The sequence below is a fragment of the Ylistrum balloti genome, unplaced genomic scaffold (assembly GCF_031769215.1).
Source record: "Ylistrum balloti isolate Yb309-2 unplaced genomic scaffold, AGI_CSIRO_Ybal_v1 Utg370510, whole genome shotgun sequence".
Lineage (NCBI taxonomy): Eukaryota > Metazoa > Mollusca > Bivalvia > Pectinida > Pectinidae > Ylistrum > Ylistrum balloti.
In genome coordinates, this window is record NW_026782329.1 from 1,023,605 (window position 1) to 1,048,497 (window position 24,893).

A 24,893-nucleotide genomic window follows, 5' to 3' on the forward strand; every position below is an offset into this window, starting at 1 on the left:
ACAATTTTATTTTATATGACAATGGTATAGACTATGAAATACAACAAAACTTCATCTGTTGTCGTCTTTTCATGAGCGGCACTTTGTATCAAGTTCATTATTTTTCACAATACCTATATGTTCATAGTCACATTTCTCCGAAAAACGTTCGAATGAATTCTTTACAAAAGTTTTAGACAGATATGTTTATGACCCCGCTTTCTCTTCAGTTATGACCAATTGAATTCAAGAAATTGTCAATTTTTGGAACTGTTTAATGGCTACTTGATGGAGACAACGAACTTCGTTGATTATATGTACAACTGTATTGTATACACCAATTGAGTTATGCCGCGAATTAACTGGTTGTCATGCAGCCTTAGCTATTAGATACTTCAAACAGTTTGTAAACTTTCCTGTATTTCTCTTAAAAAGGCAACATGTAGGTTGCTGGCGAAGATTTTGGTATCGGACAGAATAAAGAGCGCTGTTGATGGTCTGGAGGGGACATTTCAAGATGGCGAGTTTTACCGAATCGTCACACACTATTTTAGTATAGTCATTCATTCGAACCAAAAACTGGATGGTCATTCATTTGCATGGGAAGTTCATTGGGGACTGGACAGTGATGCGGTGAATCCCAAACATTCAAATGTTTGTCATATATACAGAATATATATACTGGAAATTAAGGTATGTACCTTGCACTATGGTTATTTGTTGTGTAAAGTAAACAGTAGCTATTTTTCAATTTACTTAAAGAAGGACGTATGATATAATCTATGCTTTTATATATATAGTGAAGAATTGTCTTCCTTTGTCAGTTGTATTACAATGTCCGAATATTAACAACACGTCATGTACAGTGATATGAATCACCTGTTGTAATTGCACCTGACTTTATATACTAATAATACAGTATATTCTTATATATTCTCTATTATAGTCATTGTCAAGTCCATCAAACTTTTTTTGAATGTTAAGCGAAATTGAAGGCTCGGCTGTATAGACAATCTAACGGATAACAGCGTCATAAGTGATAAATTGTAATTAACGGGGAATAACTCGCAAACAATTCCGCTAAAAACTAAAACAGCTCCTACGGACTTGGATAATTATCATATCAGGGAAGACAATGCCGCCAGTTTTGTATTTGTGATTGAATAAAAAAACATAAATTAAGGTTAGATATTCTTGGCATCCCCTTTCTTTCGTTTTTGTCTTTTTCTTTTAATTGTGTGTGCGTGTTTTCTCTTTTAGCTAGTCAACATCATCTAAACGCTTACAACGATCTACTTCATTTAAGCGTTTATGAGAACTGTAATAACTTTCAGCATCTTCCGGCGCCATGGCCAGCAAAGACGAACCGGTTAAAACTGAGATTAAAAGGAAAAGAACCATAAGGAAAGAAACCACATCGGTTACAGCGGTAGGAGACAGCAAGAGAATAAAAAGTGATGTTTCTGTCAAGGTATGACATTTGCTATAGATCGCCATTCACTGTTTTAAGTAGCGACTTGATCGCACAATACCTACAGTACAGATCTAAATAGGCCTATTATTGAACACCAGTACTATAACGCGGGGCCAGAGATCTGTGGAGAGGATTTTTCTCCTGTTCTGCTTTATCTCCAGGGGCCTCCAGAAATCATATTGGTGTTTGACAGGGATTTCTTCGTTGAAAACATTAAAAAAGAATGTGTATCTATTTCAAAATGACTCTGCATTTGACTTTGAACACAGGCACTTGTACCTGGAAGGTAAAATCCAGTATATTATACATCATGCTATAGTGGACTGAAGTTTTTCTTGTGTTGTTTACGCTCCAGATACAGGTGCCTATGATTTGAGTACTAACTGATTACTCAAAGCAGTAACTATTCCATGGCTATTAATGCAGGAGGACTATTACCCATGATATGCAGGGTTGAACACAACCTGCTCATATAGGGCCATGTCACTGTCGTAAGGCTTTTAACACACTCGGGTTGTCTGACCTATACAGGTTATGAGTAGAAGGTAGGGCACTTCAAGCTCTTAAAAGCCTTATAATAGTGACTTGCCCCTATGCTCCAATTGGAATGAAACCCAGATTTCTGTAAATGTTTTATATACATGGTTATAGACGGTTGAACTTTGGATGTGTCAATGTATCAGACTCAGAGTTGTACAAATGGAAGACCATAACAGTCCATTCATAGTGATACTTAGTGATCTATGATGCCATAGACAATTCAGTTAATGACAATTAATTCATGGCAACATGATGTGTTGATGTAGTCCATATAGAAAACAGCCATATCACTTTGAAAACACTGATTCTTTTCCTTATAGAAAAGAAAGTTGATTGAGAATAAAAAATCCAGAAACCATCAGAAAAGCGAACAGACTTCCTCCTTCAGATGCTCCACTGGTAAAAGCACTGTGCATTTTTAGTATTATGCTTGGTTCATCTGAGTGTATATCTTAATGATATCATCTAAAATGAGTCATCTTGTTGTTATTTCATACCTGGAAAAAAAATCATACATGTTATGCCAAAAGTTCTGCATATATGTTTTTCTATGAATGAAATGTTTCTTTTGTTATTTTCATGTAGGAAAGTAAAAGCAGCCTTTTCTATGCAGAGGAGGAGGAGGTTGATAATCGCGACCCCTTGAATGACCTTGCAACGTTCCGCAAAACATCTGAAGAAATTAGAACTGCAATGGCCGACATAAAGAAACTCAAGGAGAAAAAAGGCAAAGACTGTGTAAGTTCTGAATACAAACAGACATGATGGCATTAATAAGTACTTCAACAATTGTTCTGCTGTAACTAATGAAGAATCTTGCAGTCACCTTTTAAGTTTGCCATGGTTATTCATAAGCAATTATTCTCAGTTAGTCAATCTAATCTAGATCAAGCTAAACCCTTAGGTTTCTCAGGTGATGATCAGATTCAGCTTGGGATATATGTTTAGACTGATTATGAATTACAATTGTCTAGAATCAGTATCATTTAAATATATCGCATGCCATCAAAAATTAAAGATTTTGAGTTTGATCACGCTTGATTGATTTGTCTCTGTAGAGGTATAATTATTTGTATATTTGGGTTTACTTTTGTCATTGTGTAGAATTGAATCATGAATCTTGCACATTTGGGTTGAATCAATCAGCAAAATATCACAAAATTTCCCACTTCCAGTTATCAGCCTGTCACATGATCATTAATATGATATTTGCAAAGTTGGAATACAGATAAGTTGTAAAAAGGTAATTTTTGACAAAAAAAGTCAATTTCTTCATGTTTTTGGGATATCATAAAATATCTGTGTATCTATGATATACATAGTTTGATTAATGATTCTTGATTTTCACTTTATTTTCTCCTCTTTATTACTGCAGTCTGAAGAAATTGAAGAAAAGAAGATTAATGCACTTCTTCAGTTTGTTGTCTTGAAAAAACTGAACCGCCTGGCTCATGTGCGATGTAAGAAAGTACGAGATGCAACAAGTGAGGTAAATGTAGTTCTCACAATCCTTAATGTATATTCCTATCTCTATCCCACATTCTCCAAATATGTTTGTCAATACATACATTCTCTAAATGTGTGTGTTACTTTCCAAGAGTATGTAAATCCCCCAATTCACCAAATGTATTTGTCAATCCAGAGCTTGTTATTCAAGGATGTTATGTACACTTTTGTATTGTCTGATATTTACGTCTTAGAACACCCTGTATTGATGGAGATGTTTTTCTAGGCCAAGCAGAGGATTGACCAGTATCATCTACAGCTGCAAAACCTCCTTTATGAGACCATGCACCTTGAGAAAGAGATCACACGATGTCTAGAATTCAAGTAAGACGTTTGTTAAAAGCTATCTTTGCATGTAAATAATCCATCTTAAATAACTGAGGCTGTCTTGAGAATGAATAATTCTATGAACTGTCTGAAGTGTGAAAGAGAATTGTGTGGAATATGTGCACCATTATTGACTTTCTAAGGTATAATAAAATCTTGAGCTGTCTAGGATGAAAAAGAAAATTTGTATTGAATATCAATACGATTTAATGTTGATACTTTCATTTGAAAGAAACTTCTGTGAACCATTAATATGTGGTAATATAAATACCTTGCTTGATTTCAGATCTAAAGATGAGGAAATAGAACTTGTGTCAATTGACAAGTTCTATCAGGAAGCACCAGAAGAGATATCCCGTCAGGTAGGTAATACAGCATCCAAAAATATATCTGTTAAGTTACATTGTACATGCCTGCCTGTAAAGTCATATGGCGTGCTTGACACTGTTTCTGTTGTGTTGATGTTTGTATAGTATGCCAGGGTTGTCTCCCTTTGATTACATGCACTGATGTGAAAATTGCACACAAAATGATTATGCATAGATGTTTATGAGAGTTTTATTACCTAACATATCAGATCAGTTAACTAAATGAAGTCCTGATACTAAAAAGGGTGATTATATTATGATATGTCTCCAGGAAGTGACACAATCTGACAGCCATCAGAGGACTCTAGCCCGCCTAGACTGGGAGCTGGAACAGAGGAAGCGTCTCGACATGAAGCTGAAGGAGGCCAAGGACAACAAAGAGAAGCTGGAACAGGAAATAAAAACAAAGCAAGAATATTTGGAAAATCTACAACCAAAACTGAACACAATTTTGCAGGTAGAACATTATCTACAGTCTAAACTCTACACAGTATTACAAGTAAAATATTATACACAGCTTAACATCAACACAATATTACATGATTATTATATATTACCAAAACAATGCAGCATCACAGGTAAAACATTATCTGAAGCCAAAACCTGATACTATATTATAGGCAGAAACTTATATACGGTCATGTGACCAAACCTTAAAACAAATTCGAGGACATAATGAAAGCATAACTTATGTAAACCACACCTGGTAGGATTTTTGTAATCTCCTTGTGTGTTTATTGTAGTCCACTAAGCCTGTACAGGAGTACCTTGGAATGCCTTTTGACCAGATTCGTGAGCAGCATCAGACTGCATGTCACCTACCACACCCTCTGTATGTCCTATATATGCAGTCCAGTGCCTACAAACAGGCTTGTGGTATGTAGATTTTTGTGATTTAATGGGACTACCAGATTTAAAATAATATGTACATGCATTTCATTTTGTTTATATAGAATTTTAACGATCAAATATTTTTGATAGATTTTTGCAATATTCACTAAATATTTGTTTAGTCTGGTTTGGTAGCTTTTAGATTTAGTTGTAATAAGTATGTCAACTGTTCTCATGGATTACTAAAAATAGCTTTAATTTGAAGTCAGTGCACAAAAACTTAAAAAAAAATGTGCTTGAATTTAAGTTGGCCATTAATAGAACTTTGGTGAGATAGTTATCAAAGTAAATACTGACTAGAAATCCTTCACAATTTAGAGGCATCATTTTGGGTCAAGGTCATTGCCATAATATTATGAAATGAATGTTATGGATGTAGTATGATGTCTGCTACATTGTATATGCTTGTTACAGACAAACACTTGGAGGTCAGGATTGAGGGGGATTTACAAGCAGCCAAGTCCATAAAGAGCTCAGTTACTGAGATTGGTAAGATTTTATATCGCCTTAGTCACAATTAGGGTTGCCTAATGTATTTAGATTGGTATTGAAAGTTATGTTGTTATAATGTTTAAGATATGTGACCTCATAAAATCCTGTGTAACTAGACTCAGTGTATATGATTATGTTCTTTCTGTCCCCAGTTTATTTGGCATGAAACAGCAATTTAATAAACCTTCTTTTGAACATGGTACAATTTGTTCCTACTTTTCAGTAATACAGTACTCAAACACACAGAGAATCACAGTACTATCATGGCTTATATTTTACAATGTATTGGTTAAATTTACGATTTTTTTTATTTTTCCATTTTTGACATATCCTGACATGCCTTGTTTATTTATCTACAGATGACGACAGTGACAGTGATCAGGAGGAACAGGATAAACCTTCATCTGTAAGTAAATACATAAACATGTGGAAACTCAACAATATGTAGCCTACTTCTTCAGATTTAGATTTTCTTGTTTGTGATATAAGACACAATTCTGTATTGCTTATTTACTGCTAGGGTAAACAAATGATCACATTCTGTGATATGGAAAATTCTTCAGGAGTACTAACTAATAAAACCTATATAATATAGTAAATATACACAGATTGTGAATCCTATTTTAACACTCCAACACTGCTGTATGTAAGCAAGTCATCACTTGTTATTGACTTTTCAATTTACCAGTGTAATTTCATTTTGCATAATAAAAGACACAATATAACCTTTTTTAATGCCGGGTTCAGATATTGACCTGAGGTCACAGTTTGCATTGCAACAACAATGTAGACCATTCAGACAGAGTAAAAGTTCATCTGATTGATCATGCCAACAAAAGGATTTTAAATTTGTTTCTATTTGAGATGTGATTCAGGAAACTCATCACGAAGGGTCACTGAAATGAAAAATTCCTGGGACTCATTTCGTAATTTTACATATCAAGATATGTGTATGAAAACCCAACATATAAGCAGTATTAAAATGCCAGATCCTAATTGTACAGAAAAACGTGATGAATACACAATTCTTCATACACATATAGTATTTGTATGTTTATTTATTTACCTTTACAGAAACGCCGCAGGAAAACAAGTGACAGCCGTGTATCAGACAGAAAAGCACGTGCCTTGCAGCGTCATCCTCTTGCTGTTGTCATGGAAATCAGTTGCCGGGATGGAGGCTGTCTTTACCTTAAATTTCACTACCAGATGTCTTTAGAAATCATCACTGTTGAAACAAAATTTCAGCCTGGCCCTGACAATGTCACCTCATCCATCAGTGGAGGGTAGGCTACACTCTATGTCTTATATTGGTCCTTTTTACTCTCAGCTTTATGTATGATTACTTTTAGTTCACTTTTTATAGATATACAGAAGATGTTTTAAGATTTGTATTTTTCTGTTATCTTGTCATGATCCTATAATTCAGTTTGTTTAATCTCAGATTTTGATTAGTAAGTATGGATCCTCAGTGCTTGCTGAAAATAAAAACTGGAACACACTTTCTCATTAATACATACATTATATCATTTGATGAAAATCCACTTCAAAATGCAAATGAAACCAAACCAACACCTGTTGGAAGAGAATTTTAAAACATGATTTCTTGGGTTTTATTTCAAATAGTTTTCAAATTATTGATTACAAATATTACTTTATTGTTCAAGATTTACTAGTCAAATTAAATGCAATAAGCTTCCCTGCTCATGAAGCACAATGTGAAGATTTGATTTGTCATGCAAACAAGTTATCTCCCCTCCTCCTTTATCTGCTCGCACTCATCCTTTACATATGACTGACAAGATAAGCCTTTTCTTTGGTAAGTGAACAACATTGATGTACACTTATACCATTCATGTTCTAAAATGTGTTTGTTTCTCTTTCTGTCAAACTATGGTTAGGTGAAAGTCATCAGAACATGTGTTTGTTTCTCTTTCTGTCAAACTAAGGTTAGGTGAAGGTCAACAGAACATCCAACACCTGTGATTGCTTTATGATAATTTAGACATTTTAACTAGTAAGAAGAAATGATAACACACTATATCTACTCCCTATTGAGTGCTTGAGTCTACATCATAACAATGTTTACTTTGTATCATATGTGATCTAATTCTGTTAATATCACAGACTTCTGTTGATATCAAAACGACTTCTATCCATATCACAGTTACTTAATTTAATATCCAAATTCTGTTGCATCACAGTAGCTTCAATCTGTATCAAAGTGATGTACTTCTGTCATTAATACAATGAACTTGTGCTGTTGATACTTCATTCATCTAACCCTTTTAATATCAATTTTTGATTGTATCATAGTGACTTCTATCCATTTTACACCTGCTTTGTTCTGTTAATATCATGGTAACTTCATTCCATTAATATCTGAGACCGACTTTTGTTAATGTAACAGTGACCTACTCTCAGCAGAGTCAGTCCTTAATGATATCTACCCAGGTGACCACGGAAACACAACACCTAATCCAGCCAATCAGTATGAGCTACGCAGACTTGGGTAAGTGAGTGTAAAGAATTTGTCGCTAACAAGTCATTGGAATTGCTATGACACTGAAGTGAGGTGCATAACTTACATGTAAAAACTTGTGCCAAATGGATAGCTCTTTCTATGCTAGATGTAGTTTATAATTAAAAATTTTACATATATGACAATATCAAGAAACATGATTATATTGTAATGGTGTTAGTATCCCTAATTTGTTTTCATGAACAGTATGAAATTTCTCAATATAAAATCTTCCTGCTCAACACATAAATAGCTGTTATCTGTGACTTGATAAGCTTTGCTCCTAATCAGTTGACTACAGATATCTTAGACATTTCTAAGTTGAATCATTAAGGTATCAACCATCTTGAAGCTTTACAACTTGTCATTTTACATCAATTAAGTCACAATCATTGAGCAGTTTCATTTTACATTTTATTGCATTCTGTTGACCAAGTGGTGTTTTCTATTAACCGAGTGGTATATTTTATTTAAACAGATTAAGAGACTTTGCTCACTACATTCCTGAGCTTGGTAGACCATTCCTTTGGGCTCAATGGCTGGGTGGTCTACAGTTCCTCGACCATGACAGTCCCCTAAAGGCTCAGAGCTCCATTTCTTCAGCTCATATGCAACAGACAGTGAAACTTCTTCGCCGCAGGATCCGGTCTCGGACATCCCTTTTACAACAACTTGCAGCATTAGGTATTAGACAAGTACTAAAATATTTAATATCCATGTAAAATAACGTTTTTTTCTATACATTGTTTCATGTTCAGAGTCCAGGGTTTCCAGTTGTGTTTTGGAACTATTATGTACACTGTCAGCCATTTGATTTGTTCAAGAGTTTAAAAAGTGACTCAACCCTGGGTTTATACATGTAACAGTTCTTTGAAAATGAAAGTACTATTATAACAGAATCAAAACTGGACATATTTACCATATTGTGGACCTGCTTTTCTGCTGAACTTTTATCCAAAATATCAAGATATGCAGGATTCTCTTAATACCTACTCTTATTGTTCATAAATTAGCATGTAAACAGCTTTCTGGTTTGTCTTAAATTCTGATCGTGTGGAAGAGATAGGTACAGTTATGTGTCTGCACTCAAGATTTTGCTAATAGTTAAAACAGATCTTTGATTTAGGTGTTGATACAAGGAAGATGATTTTTTGAAAGTTAATGATGTTTTTTTTCTTAATAACCTCAAGTTTGAAAGTCATTTTGAATTTTTGTAAAATGATTCTTTAGTTTGTAAACTGTATAAATGAATTTGCAGTATGTAAATTGTATGCATAGTCAATCCATGATAAGGTATGTTATATGGTTTTGTGGAGAACAAGACATTGTAGTGTTAGATACTTATACTGACCATTTCAACAGTAAAATTATAACTTGTAATGACAGAGCGAGGATCTGTACAAGTGAGTAGGGATTACCTTCCCTTGTTTCCTGCCAAAATTGTTGCACGCCTTGTTTCATGGAAACGATCAACCTATGAAGACTTTAGTGTGTTGCCCCATACTCGCCCTGCCATCACAGCTGGTCTGGCAGGCGAGTCTGACCTGTACTTCACAGCAGTCATTGAGAGGTGTTCAGGTAAGAATTTATACCTGTCTGGTGTCATACCTAATCAATGTCTTTGCCAGCCAATCTATATCTTTATGTTAATCATGTTGAACCATCCATCTATCACCTTCCTTTGATTTATCCATGCCTGGTTCATTTGTCTTTCTATTCATGCATACAATGAATGTCATGTCCTGATGTCTGTTCAGGTCTCCCTATGATATGTCTGTCTGTATGTCTACATCCTCATGTCAATTTAGGTAATTCTTTAAGATGTCTGTCTATATGTCCTGGTGTCTTTAACATCCTCCTATGGCATGTTTGTCTATATGTCCTGATGTCAGTATGCCATGTCCTAATATCTGTTTAGGTCACTGTATAACTTGTCTATCTATGTGTCCATGTCCTGATGGCGTTCAGACCTCCCTGTGACATGTCTGTATATATATCCATGTCCTGATGGCTTTCAGACCTCCCTGTGACATGTCTGTATACATCCATGTCCTGATGGTGTTCAGACCTCCCTGGGACATGTCTGTATACATCCATGTCCTGATGGCTTTCAGACCTCCCTGTGACATGTCTGTATATACATCTATGTCCTGATGGCGTTCAGACCTCCTTGTGACGTGTGTATATATATCCATGTCCTGATGGCTTTCAGACCTCCCTGTGACATGTCTGTATATACATCTATGTTCTGATGGCGTTCAGACCTCCTTGTGACGTGTGTATATACATCCATGTCCTGATGGTGTTCAGACCTCCCTGGGACATGTCTGTGTATATATATCCATGTCCTGATGGTGTTCACACCTCCCTGGGACATGTCTGTATATATATTTATGTTCTGATTTCTGTTCAGATCTCTGGATGACATGACTATGAGTAAATCTACATTTTGTGTTTATTATTTAAGTTGTACCTAATGTATAAATGTTAGATATCATTTTCCAACCAAGATATGTCTGGCCAAAATGAATGTATTTTCAATCTGATGTCCTTGTTCCTTCTGGTCATTTACAAAGCAAAGACTCAAAAAGTTAGATGAATATCTATTTGATTAGTAATTATCTATGTATAATTTTATAAGACATTTTGTAGTATCAATTTATCAATCACTCCATATTTTTTCCAGCTAAAATGACGGTTCAGGTGGTACTCACAGCAAACTATCCTGAAGTGGTTCCTTGGTTTGTTGTTAATGTTCACTGGCAGACAGATAGGACAGCTCTGAACGACTGCCATATACAGGTAGGTGATATACAGGTGATAATGACTGCCATATACAGGTAGGTGATATACAGGTGATAACAACTGCCTTACACAGGTAGGTGATATATAGGTGATAATGACTGCCATATACAGGTAGGTGATATACAGGTGATAATGACTGCCATATACAGGTAGGTGATATATAGGTGATAATGACTTTCATATACAGGTAGGTGATATATAGGTGATAATGACTGTCATATACAGGTAGGTGATATACAGGTGATAACAACTGCCTTACACAGGTAGGTGATATATAGGTGATAATGACTGCAATATACAGGTAGGTGATATATAGGTGATAATGACTGTCATATACAGGTAGATGATATACAGGTGATAATGACTGCCATATACAGGTAGGTGATATATAGGTGATAATGACTTTCATATACAGGTAGGTGATATATAGGTGATAATGACTGTCATATACAGGTAGGTGATATACAGGTGATAACAACTGCCTTACACAGGTAGGTGATATATAGGTGATAATGACTGCAATATACAGGTAGGTGATATATAGGTGATAATGACTGTCATATACAGGTAGATGATATACAGGTGATAATGACTGCCATATACAGGTAGGTGATATATAGGTGATAATGACTGTCATATACAGGTAGGTGATATACAGGTGATAACAACTGCCTTACACAGGTAGTTGATATATAGGTGATAATGACTGTCATATACAGGTAGATGATATACAGGTGATAATGACTGCCATATACAGGTAGGTGATATACAGGTGATAACAACTGCCTTACACAGGTAGGTGATATATAGGTGATAATGACTGCCATATACAGGTAGGTGATATACAGGTGATAATGACTGCCATATACAGGTAGGTGATATATAGGTGATAATGACTTTCATATACAGGTAGGTGATATATAGGTGATAATGACTGTCATATACAGGTAGGTGATATACAGGTGATAACAACTGCCTTACACAGGTAGGTGATATATAGGTGATAATGACTTTCATATACAGGTAGGTGATATATAGGTGATAATGACTGTCATATACAGGTAGGTGATATACAGGTGATAACAACTGCCTTACACAGGTAGGTGATATATAGGTGATAATGACTGCAATATACAGGTAGGTGATATATAGGTGATAATGACTGTCATATACAGGTAGATGATATACAGGTGATAATGACTGCCATATACAGGTAGGTGATATATAGGTGATAATGACTGTCATATACAGGTAGGTGATATACAGGTGATAACAACTGCCTTACACAGGTAGTTGATATATAGGTGATAATGACTGTCATATACAGGTAGATGATATACAGGTGATAATGACTGCCATATACAGGTAGGTGATATACAGGTGATAACAACTGCCTTACACAGGTAGGTGATATATAGGTGATAACACTGCCATATACAGGTAGGTGATATACAGGTGATAATGACTGCCATATACAGGTAGGTGATATATAGGTGATAATGACTTTCATATACAGGTAGGTGATATATAGGTGATAATGACTGTCATATACAGGTAGGTGATATACAGGTGATAACAACTGCTTTACACAGGTAGGTGATATATAGGTGATAATGACTGCAATATACAGGTAGGTGATATATAGGTGATAATGACTGTCATATACAGGTAGATGATATACAGGTGATAATGACTGCCATATACAGGAAGGAGATATATAGATCATGTAATGAGATTTAAAAAAAGGTCAGTTGTACATGTTTATTGTGGATTCTTCAGTTATTTACATAATCAAAGCTTCAAAGCTTTAATCCTTTCACATTTCAGGCAATGGAGGAAGAGGTCAATCTGCATTACCAGGAACTGATGAAAGAAAAATCACATGACCAAATCTTATCCAATCAAATGCAACGTTTAATGATGTGTTTTGATATCTACCTGGAGACGGAGGCTCAAAACATGGAAAGTGAGGGTCCAATGGAGATATCTAAAGAAAAAGTGTTCACCAGGGTAACAAGGTAGGTACACTCTGAGGGCCTGTTGGAGATATCCTAGGGGTGATAATCACCATGGTAACAAGTAAGATAAACACTAAGGGTCTGTTGGAGATATCCAACAGGGAGATAATCACCATGGTAACAAGTAAGATAAACACTAAGGGTCTGTTGGAGATATCCAATGGGGAGATACTCACCATGGTAACAAGTTACATACACTAAGGGTCTGTTGGAGATATCCAAGGGGGAGATAATCATCACCATGGTAACAAGTTAGATACACACTGAGAGTCTGTTGGAGATATCCAATGGGGAGATAATCACCATGGTAACAAGTTACATACACACTAAGGGTCTGTTGGAGATATCCAAGGGGGAGATAATCACCATGGTAACACATAAGATACATACAGATTATACACACTGAGGTTCTAGTGATGGTAACAAGGTAGTTACAAGTGGAGGTAGAGATATCCAAGGGGGAAATATTCATCATGTTAACTAGCTATGTACACTTTGAGGATCTCATGGCGGTATCTAAGACTATACATTGAGGACTACATTATATATCAAAGTAAAAAATGCTACACAAGGTTACTACATGTATCTGTATCATGAGGTATCATATTATCTATGGTATCAAAGTCCCGAATGTTTTTAGGTAAAACTGACCAAGTTGTAAACTGTTTGATCAAAGTGTCAGTAAAAATGTTTTGGTGCAGTTTTGTATGTATCTCTTATGCTTTAGCCATTTGTGTATTTCAGGGGACCAAATCGTACCAAGCCCTACATGTTCTGTCCAGAGGTCGGAATATTTACTCATCGTTGAACCAGAAAGACACATAAGCATAATTTGATGTAAAGGCCAGAACAGGGATGGCTGCCTCCATCCTAACACTGTTCTACAGTATATTACACCTGTGGAAATGGATCACTGTGAGGAATACACATTTTTAAGAATGACAGATTTTTGGATAAATTGTTTTACAAATGTAAGAAGAGACTTGTTTGATTGACATCTGTTACATCTGTGTCCAGTTTCCACAGACTGAGTTATTGTAGTGCTGTTATTAAAATGAACAGTGACAAATCTACTGTTGTGTTTTATATATATATATATATATATATATATATATATATATATATACAGGATCATGGTGAAAGATTCCAACCTAACACTAAAAATAGAAAGATTCCAACCTAACACTAAAAATAGAAAGATTCCAACCTAACACTAAAAATAGAAAGATTCCAACCTAACACTAAAAATAGAAAGATTCCACCCTAACACTAAAAATAGAAAGATTCCAACCTAACACTAAAAATAGAAAGATTCCACCCTAACACTAAAAATAGAAAGATTCCAACCTAACACTAAAAATAGAAAGATTCCAACCTAACACTAAAAATTAGTATTCTTGAATAAGTATATACACAGAGAACTACATGTCTTGACCCTTAGATCTGACCCTCTCTTATTAGACATTGAAAATTATGGAGATCCTTACCATCAGAACCAGATATACAATGTTAGATATGAAAAGATGATTACCCTGGTCTTGGAGACTAGTAAAGAGGTCAAAGTACAGAAATGTTCTTAACTCAATAAACATGTGTATTTGCTGGACACAAAGAGATGGCCACACTCATGCTACTGGTTGAATTCAGGGCGTTACCTCACTGGTAAAGGCTTATCTGGAATAATACTGCCATTGCAGCTGAAACATCCAGGTATAATGGGCTCTTGTATTAATGTCACACCTACTCAAAGGGCATGCTGGGATGGACCATCTTTGTACAGATGGATGACATTGACCCATTTCACAGGGGTCAAATGTGTTAAAATTCTGAAATGATTTCTAGTTAATGACCAAGATCCCAGGGTCATGATATTGAGCTTGTAATAATTCTGGGATGAAGGTATGGTGAGTTTATTCAAATGACTGACCTTGACACACTCTCAATGTCACAGGGTCAAATGTGTTAAAATTCTTTAATGACTGATGAATAACCACGACATTGGACTTATTGCATATTAGGATGAAGTGCTGGGGATGGCAAGACCTCTTTGTTAATCATAGATCCTTATTTTATCTCTGATAATGTACTGTTGAAAGGGGTGTTTGGGAAGGAACATTAAAAGACGCAAGAATTCTTCCAATAATGTTTGAGTTGCAGAGTAAACGAACAATACAAACCCCTTGTCAATACCGTTTTATGTCGATCAGGTCCAAACAATTGTAAAAATATGAGATAAACTGCCCAATACATCTATAGTAATTATAAATATAGGGGTCCTGGCGGCCTTACAAAGATGATCACTTGATTGGGATCCCCAAGCCCTTCGAAGAAGTGTATCCATGTTAATATAATTTCTTTAAATCATCAATAAACATGTGGCTATTGAGCGTATTGATTCATCTCTTTACATAACATCAACAAATGATACCCACAAAATCAGATTTATACAAGAAAACTTCCTCTTAGGTCACTATATGGTTGGAAATCACTGTCATCGTCCTTAGAATGAAAGCCAGATCTGAAATATTTCATACGGGTCCTTACTTACTACAACCTATCCTTAACTGTTTTTTTTTTTATATCTTACTGAAAAATATTAAGAAAATAAACATTAATTTTATTCTCCGACACCTTCCAGTGTCAAGTGTACTCAATTCTCAGAGACTTCGTAATAGAAGAACTAAAAGGCAGTCAAACAAAAAATGCGTGTTGATTTAAAAATAGCTCGAATGTAAAATGATTAAGTTATGTAGCACGTGACATCAACTGTTCTGAATATTTTATTTCATTAATAGACTGATTAGTTGTTTACGTTGTCCGCCAGCATTACCAGTGTGATATATCTATCCAATAGATGACCCAGATGAAGTGGCCAATATCTGATAACAACCTGAGTCGAACTAATATACATTGATATCTTTTAATTCTAGAAAACAGCCACTTCGTACTGTATTGGTCTTGAGACGGTCCTCTATTTTCTACTCCCGTCTGTGTTAAATGTCTCGCTAAACCTGACGGAATGAAGGAGTTTTTCCTTGCTGTTACCACCTCCCCGCTTGTCCCGAAGACTTGAACCGTCGTTCCTACCATCACTGTCGTCCCCTTCTTCGTCTTCGATATTCTGCAGCTTCCTTTGTATTTTGCGCATTGACTTTTTCTCTGTGTAGGACACGCGCTTGAATTCGCGAGGTCCTTGATAAGAGTCCTCCCACACGGTTGGCAGGGAGTGGGAGCTGTCAATCTCCCGCGGCAAGGCTTCCTTGCTGTTGGACAGCTGGGCAGGGAAAGGTTCTATGTACTTTATGGGTGTAGAAGCTACGGTACCCAAGGCATGTGTGCCCGTCCCTGGACTGCCTGTGCCAAGGGGTTGTATTGCCGTGTTGGCGACGATCACACCATACGAACTGGATGTCCTCGGTTTGCAGTACCGACCTTTGTGCTCTGTCGAATCTAACAGGCGTTCTTCCATATCCTCCTGGAATTCGGCGGGGTATTTTCTTTGTCGGTCAGTGTCCGAATCTTGGCGATCCAGCTCTGCCTGAAAGTTGTATAGGGGATGGTCCGGGAAAAGTCTGTCCGACGAGTTCGGACCCATTGCAATTTCAAGGGCCATCTTGGCCACTGCACGTGCAGTGTGCGTGAGGCTCTCGGCAACTTGCTTGACAGATGCCGCTTCACACATAGCTCGCTCGGCAAGCGCCATGGAGTGTCGAGCTTTTAGGTCTGCCTCGTGAGCTTGTACACGTGCATAGTGAGCTAGAGAGCTTACCTGCAGAGCCTCCCGAAACACATCTTCTGTCTTATTTGTTTCTCCCTCGTCTACATCAGTCATGCTGAAGAAACCGGGTCTTTGAAACAGAACGTTGCTATGCTCTTAGTATGACGTCATAGTGATATTGACGTCACTTACTTTCTTTGATCATGCCACCTTTTATTGTGCCGTATGTAAATTAGCTTCTAAGACAAATTTATGATGAATTTGTTATCGAAAATCAGCACAACTTGTAGTAACAGTTACCTTGTATATACATGTTATAAAAAACACTGTACATACCTGATATTTATGACGTGTCATGTAAACGTCATTGTCTAAGCTCCAGAGGTGTTGCAATGTACCTCAGTCGGTTGAGCTTTGGAATAAGTAACTTTTTAACGTTCCCTACACTTGGTAGTTTGTATTTCTCAGAAAGCTGACGTGATTCTATCTGGACAAGACACTTACCCCTACTTGCTTTGAACGGTATGCGACGGGCTTCCCGTATGGCGATCTGTGATCGAGGTACCCACAATCTACAAGGAGACTCGACCTAAACATGACCCGTGCTGATTAATGAGCGTCAAACCCAGCAAGCATGCGATATTCATGTCTTTCAATGGAGACAGTTTGATAAACAATTCATACTTTGTTCATATTACCCTGCCTGGACCACAGGGGCCTGTATGGACAGGATTATCTTAATCAGCTGTTCCTGCTGGGACAGAACCCTGAACCGGGGTAACTCTGAATTGATACAAGTTTTCTATCACGTGATGATAAATTCATCATTCAAGAAACAACTGGTCCTCTCCGGGGTAACAACGACAGTTCCGGGGAAACATCTATTTTCTCGGGACCATATATTGATGACATGTTACAGATGTCATTATCATTTTAAAAGCGTTCCGACAGGGAACAATACTGAATTAACTGAAAGGAAGTACTGACATGTTTTTATTTTCTCACCATTTTACTGTCATAGTGCTATCTAGAAATTATTGTTAAAAGGAGAGTTGAAGTAGTCGTTAACTTGATCAGAAGAAATAGGATAATTCAGAAAATGTCAACAGGATCATTTCAAATGATATACCGGTTGTAAATATGATGAAGGACCAGTCATCTCATGATAACAGTTGAAATTGGCGCGGTATTTGTCGGGATATATCTGCCATATATATTTCTGCAGTATTCGGTAGGGGTGCATTAATTCGAAAGAACTACTTGCTAACTTACTTCAATATTTCGTTAAAATATAAATAATTGTTTAAATAAGCGACTTTTTGTTTTGTAACAATCAAGTTTAATCAAGAAAATTAATAAAATTGCTTTTTTATAACTATTGAAGTGTGGATCCATGTTTCCGCACAGAGCTTAAGCAGAGCACCATCAGGCACATTTCAGCGTAATTTCAAAGTAAGGTAAACAGAGATTATCTGAATTTTCAGTAAATGCTGGTAAACAGAATACAAAGTAAGTGTCTTATAGTAAATGTAAGCTGTATTTTGGGTCGAGACAGAAAGACAAAAGTGGTACTCCAAAGGCTCGCCACTTTTCACAGGTGATAATGGGATTTAAAAAATGGTTAGTCCCTATCTGTTACATAGGTACGAAGGTATATAGGACTAACTGTTTCGTATCGTCACTTATTCTGGAGAATTCACAACAACAGATAAATCATGACATTTGAAATTGATTCTTAAATCTCAGGACCTCAGTGTTAGGAAGGTTAGATACATTTGTAATACCTGTTGTTAGCAGAAGAGAACTGTTATCTTACAATGAATTTACTTTCCATACTTTTATCGTTTCGTTTCGACTGTTGTTACAGTCACTGGAACAGGGACTTAAAACGGTGACTAATATTGTACTACGCCTCACTTGTTTCATAACAAACATTTGTACTTTCGCATAACGATTTGTAATCCTGGCTAATCGGGGGTAAGTCGGATTACAAAGCTGTGGTGGGAACCACAGAATTAAGTGTATGGAGACGAAAGCTTAATCATTTTGACCGACAGGTGCTCAAATCGCGGAGAGGTACATACAAACGCCTTGCCTTTCCAACAGTAAATCAGTAATTCTTCTTCCGGTTTTTCAAAATTTCCAAGTTCGGTTCTTCATCAGTAGCTGTCGTCCCTCCAAAACGATTGTAGCGCAAATTGTAAACTCAAAAGCTCTTCTTTAAAAATCTATCAAGATTCTATGTTATTTTCAAATAAAATAAGTATCGAAGGTATATGCAGTTGAAATACATGCATGTTCTTCAGTCGATATTAAGAAAGAGTCTTCAAAGGGTTGAGGACTTCCAGAGGACTAGACAATTATATATTTAATTATCACCGCGTGGTATTTGTTCTAAGTAACACGAACTATGGCACACGCCTTTCAGCCTTGACCTTTTGCACTAGAGAGAATGTTTAGATAAGGTGCAACCAGGCATGATCTATATACCTGAAAAAAGTGAGACCAAGCAGTTCGGATCTTGACTGTTTTGAAGCGGTTATGATTAAGTAAAGTCGGTCTAGACGTTACCGCTTTAGCTTTCACGTGTGGCCAATCCACTGGGATTGTGACTTCTCTGGAACAATTCCCAAGACTGATAATATTCCTAATTCTCATCAAGGTTGTGGTTTATTTTTCCCACGACAAGTGCCAACATTTAGGTGATGTTTACACAACGGTTGTACACATAACCTGATTCCAGGCTCTCCTGTCTTCGAAATCCAAATAAGAGAGTTCTAGACAGGTTGTCTCCCCCTGATTATGTTAGTGAACATATGTTGGATGGGTCAAAAGACTAACGGTACTGAATATTGTGAAAATCTAGAAAGTATTCGTCATTACTAAGACTATTTGCCACCGTTAACAGACGGACAAACGAGACCCTCTTAACCATTAGTTATACTTAAAGCTTCCATTGTGAGTCAGACTGTTTCCCCTAAGATATACTTATTACAACACTTTTTCACGACGCTTGTTCAAGATCTACAATTAAGAAGCTTTGATAATTCATTGTCTCAAATTTCAGGTTTGTAAAGTAGAGTTGGCACAGTCATATGAAACAAAAATGAAATATTCACAAAACTAAAACATATGTAATGACTCTGATTTTGGACAAAAAGTAGGCAAATGGAAGTAACGTTATATATAGAACTGAACGAGCACTAGTGCTGTCCTTGAGGTATTGCAAAATATTTTCCTCTAATTTCCATACTGACACACAGTTCTGAGGCTTATAAATTATTCAGTGGTGCAAACACCCCTTAAAATTGTAAATTAACTTGACCGAAGACAACCCTGAATAGCTTACAAACATTTTATATAGCATTTCAGTCGGGTTTTTCTTTCTTTTTCCCATTACGTTACATACTATTGAAGTTCCAACTTTAACCCAGATCAGTTTTCACCTGTTTTAGATAAAACCACACCGTGTTATACAGAATCAATGATAAGAACAGCCATCTATTAGTTCTTGGCTTAACAGAATTCGACTTTACAAGTGGGAATGGTGCAATGTTTTGTATAATGTGGGAACACGTGTACATACATATATATGTTCAATAAGTTAGGACCAACTACTACTGCGAAGCGTATGAAGAAACTATCGCGCCCCGCGGACATTCTAAATTAGCATTGCAATAAGAAAAAAGTTGAAAAAAAATATTCTCAGAAATCATGACTTTAAGATGGAATTATGAGACAAAATCATTTAATTTACTTCTAACGTAAAAGTACAAAAATGTAATTTGCAATCGCTCTCCGACATCCAGACAAAAGTCTGCAATCAGTGACGTCATATTTTACCATATTTACAGTTTAATTGATGTTACCCAAGAGAGCAAACGACAGGACGATAAGGATCAAAAGGGGAGACGTTCATTATCGTTAGTGTGAGAGTAATTTATACAGAAACAAATTCTAACTAACGGGGAGACTTTGTGATAGTAGGGAAAAGGATAAACAGAAACTCGTTTAATGATTAAAGACCAACTCATTTGTTGTGGTATATTGCGCATCATGGTGTAGGGTAGTCGTGTTGTTAGGAATCTTGTTTTCCGGTTGTCATGGTGTTTAAATGTCAAGGTTGTCAGATCAAAGACCAATTAAATGGCCCGGACCATTTCTGACCGTGACAACTTTTTACGTAGAAAACAATGCAGACTGACATTCGCGAATAGCCAATAATACCATACTCCCGTCCCCGACAAAATCTCTGCGGGCACCATTCACTCTCGCCTGACTCATGGCATCGATGTAGCGCGAGGACAACAATTGTGCATTTTATTGCTGCAAATTTCGTTTCATTTCCTTCCAGCGCGTGAACTGAAGTATAAAGTAGAGATCAGTTCATATATATAGAACATTACGCAATCGTGCGCTATCGAGCGATAGACACCGTCTGTGATTACCGTTTCCTCCGCTGCGCCGTGTCTTCCTAGAACCTACAACCGTTTAGACATACATTAGGGCTATCTCTATATATAATTGATTAGTCACAAGGACCGACGTGTCTCATACGTATGAAATAGAGATAAATACACGGATCATTCGTTATTAGGCATCTAAATTACGTGTTCATTGGTTTATCATTTGATAAATACTTTAGCCACGAAACCAATGGTGACTATTTATACACACACATATATATATACGTTTTTTGTTTTTGTTTTTTTTTTTAATTTTCATTAAATCTGTCCAGACTTTTCAAACGAATTCTACTTCTTACTAAGCTTGTGAAAGGGTCATTTATCTATTTTGACATAAAAACTATTTAGAAAGTGTCGCCCTCTTTAGTATGAAGATTATCAGTATGTCGCCTCGGAAGTCGGTGAACACATACACGCGACATATCAAATTTATCGAATTGTGGGGGTAGTGCAGCTCCACATCTACACACTGACATACATTTCTGTCAACATTTTAAGCATTTATCATCCCTGACGAGTCCTAGATGGACAGATTGACGAAACAGCCTTATGATGTTGTTCTTACAATCTATTATCTCGTTCCATGTATGTTGCTGAGTTGCCATTTGTACAACCCTCTTTATCATTGTAGATCGATTTACACTCTCGAAATACTGTAAAACCGTTAATTTTCGTGGGTGATTTATTTTCATTAATTTCGGGGGTAATCTTAATCCACGTGTGATAAGTATAAGTAGATCTATCACGCTACATTTACTCACAAAATCAAGGGATCATTGTTAATTTATTATTATTTTGAAAATCCACAAAGATCGAGGCCAAGAAAATGTATAATTTTACGGTACTTTCAATGTTTACCTATATATCTCTGTAGACTATGGACCCTCCTTTATAACAATAGTAGTGGCATGTCTTACTCCAGTTCTAGATATTCCTAGCCGGTTTGGGTTCTCGTAACTGCATCATCAATTCATCATAAAGTGCTACTGCGTAACTTTTATTATCATAAGTTGATAAATAGACATGAAATAAATAATTTCATCTCATATATAGAGAAAGATTCTGTCATACAAATTTCAAAAGAAGGCAGTTATACCAATGCTTGGTGTTATTTAACATAGAAAAATAATCATCAACAAAGCGATACACCCACACCAATTACAAAGTAACACTTTCATCAAACACGACAAATATCCATGTAAATACTTTTCCGTTGATGTCACACTATTTTTCAGAATTTTATGTTAAAACAGAACAAGTTGAACCATTTTCTTAATGGAATCCACTGGGACAGTTGTATCTCTAATGGATGGCGTAGTAATGTCTCACTCTAAACAGGATATAGAAAAAAACACCCGAGATTTTACAGAAGGTACCGCGCATGTCATCCCTTATCATCATGCAACAGAGCAGAGAAGGACATTTCGTCCTTAATTACTTTTTGTGAAAAATTAATCAAAAGTCATTTCTGTCCTAATGCCTGGCAAAAATTACCAATATATGTGTTTGTAAATACTATGTTAGTTATAGTTAATGCATCATTATACTCCTAGGGACCCTCTAAATATGTAATATTTTATCAAACATAATGTGGAATTACTTTAAGGAAGGTTCATAATGAATTCTCTTTAGAAGTCAAGATTTTCTGTAATGTAAGCAATGTGTATGAGGTGAATACTATTCTTAATGTCTATTATTATCATGAAACATTATTTCAAAATAATAATAATGTTCTCATTTACTGTATGTCAATGTCGTTTCATTTATGGCACCTAACCCGACGATTTAATTATCAATATCACACTTGACAGATGCTTCATGTCAATGTGTTTCCGTTTTCGATACTGGCATTCCCCACGAAATATAATATTGTTATGACATCTGGGATAAATAGCATGATTGTTTTAACTTTTCCCAGTAATACTACAATTTACTAGAATTACATCGCGGCCTGTGTGTGACACGCGGTCCGAGTCGAGTTTGGTTAGCATAACATAGAAGGGAAACAATTTTTATAACTGGATCGTCTGTAGGGATACATATTCCAAACCCCGCTATCCTTATAGAGATGTTAAAGCCACTATATATGTATACACAGACCACCTAGCTGGGAACTGATGCCAAATACCTGTAAGGTCATCAAATATTTAACCGGTTCTTTGCTCAGATGGAAAGGTAAGGAGGATGCAATAGATATTTATTCGTGCCTTGGAGCTTTTCCATGTTAGTACCAAAAGTCACAAAGTCTACACAACTACTATAACAATGAATTTGACAAAAACAAAACAAAAACAAGAAAAAAGACTCACTCGAAAGTAACATTACAGAAGTCTCTAAAACCGCCATAGGTATATTTTTAACATAATAATTTTAAACAGGATTTACATCTTTAGAAAATTGTATGAAACTGTCATAGGTATATTTTACCTAACATGGCATTAAAACAGCAGTGACATCATGCAAATATTTAGCGCATATGACTTCTTATCGTTATGAGCACATTTGTACAAAGCGGAAATGAAAAAATAAACAAATAAAAAGAAATGCACACACGCAATTAGCACTTAAGATATTTACGAGTAACACAATAACACATTTTGAGATTTTGAGACAGAATTATTTTAAATGTCTAAGTGTGTTTTAGTACAGAACAGAGTGTAATCAAGATCTCTCTACTAATGGAGCAAACGCATGAATTCTTTTCATATAAACTTAAACATTGGTGCGAAAGAATGATTTATGCTTTAATTTTGTTTTAATTTTCAAAGTCACTTGGTTTTCCTTCAGTGTATTCCTTATTCAGTAATACACTTGGTATTCCCGAACTTCCGTGTAAAGATGACTGGGCTACTCTGGGCTTTGTTTATTAAGAATACAAGATACTACCCCTGGAGTGATGACACATCGTAAATCTGTCGTCGCAGCTCCTGACGCCATTGATCAAATTAAGTTGATTGCTGTAATTTGTGTAGATTTTTATGTATAAACAGCGTCTCTACCAGATATACCTGGGTATCTGACAGCCACCTGGATCATGTTCCTAATAACAAATTAGTAGCGATGACAATATCTGATATGTCTACGTGTAGTGACAATCGGGTACCCAAACATCGCACAGGTTCTTAACGACGGATGTCAAACAGTCAGCTTTCAATTGTTACGTAACTGATATAAATCAATAGTAATACTTTACAACAATCGATTGTCGTTTTAAAATTCAAATCTTTTGGTTGTAACTACAGGTCCTACATAATAGTCATGGTTGAGGTATACCAAGCTTACAGATTCTGCTACTGGAACCGATACAGTGTATATATTAGGAAAATGAAATGATCCCTTGGTAACTTGTGACAGATCACATATTTTGTTTCTGTTTTATTCTACATGTATGTGGTTTGACTTCTGACTTGTCATTGTTTATAACTAATCATAATTTACTTTGACAGGTACTTTTATCTAGATTTCTTTTTTAGTGACTTTTCATTTTCTAGACTATTTTTGGAGTTTATGTTATCGAATAAAGCTATTATCAGTGATCTGTTGTACCGTCAGTTATCATCTATGACATCAGTGACTTTTCTTCCAAATATCTCTTTCCCTACATTTAAGTTATATATATATATATATATATATATCTTTCCTTGCAGTCAATCTATATATAAATGAAATGTTGGTTTTACCAAATAAAGGTGATGCTGGATATATATATATACCAATAGATGATTTCATTTTTTTCTATCACGTTGGATTTTCCTTGGTCGCCTCCTAGGTTTATATGACCTAAGCAT

At 36.0% G+C, this 24,893-nt stretch overlaps 1 protein-coding gene across 1 annotated transcript; it reads left to right on the forward strand.

The window, feature by feature from the left end:
• The first annotated feature begins 1,327 nt into the window (after positions 1 to 1,327).
• On the forward strand, positions 1,328 to 13,990 carry LOC132555663 (THO complex subunit 5 homolog). The gene is made up of 16 exons (XM_060220015.1): positions 1,328 to 1,450; positions 2,579 to 2,731; positions 3,369 to 3,482; positions 3,726 to 3,823; positions 4,113 to 4,188; positions 4,466 to 4,651; positions 4,938 to 5,070; positions 5,500 to 5,574; positions 5,937 to 5,983; positions 6,652 to 6,863; positions 7,988 to 8,089; positions 8,577 to 8,782; positions 9,485 to 9,676; positions 10,785 to 10,900; positions 12,731 to 12,921; positions 13,666 to 13,990. The coding sequence occupies exons 1-16, from the start codon at positions 1,328 to 1,330 to the stop codon at positions 13,727 to 13,729; spliced, it is 2,088 nt and encodes a 695-aa protein (XP_060075998.1). The 3' UTR covers positions 13,730 to 13,990.
• The last annotated feature ends 10,903 nt before the right edge of the window (positions 13,991 to 24,893 follow it).

Excerpts from the sequence above, each read along its gene's own strand:
- LOC132555663 (XM_060220015.1), top strand. The coding sequence starts at position 1,328 with ATGGCCAGCAAAGACGAACCGGTTAAAACTGAGATTAAAAGGAAAAGA. Across the intron at positions 9,677-10,784 it reads AGTCATTGAGAGGTGTTCAG|CTAAAATGACGGTTCAGGTG; the intron begins GTAAGAATTTAT and ends TATTTTTTCCAG. Across the intron at positions 10,901-12,730 it reads TGAACGACTGCCATATACAG|GCAATGGAGGAAGAGGTCAA; the intron begins GTAGGTGATATA and ends TTCACATTTCAG.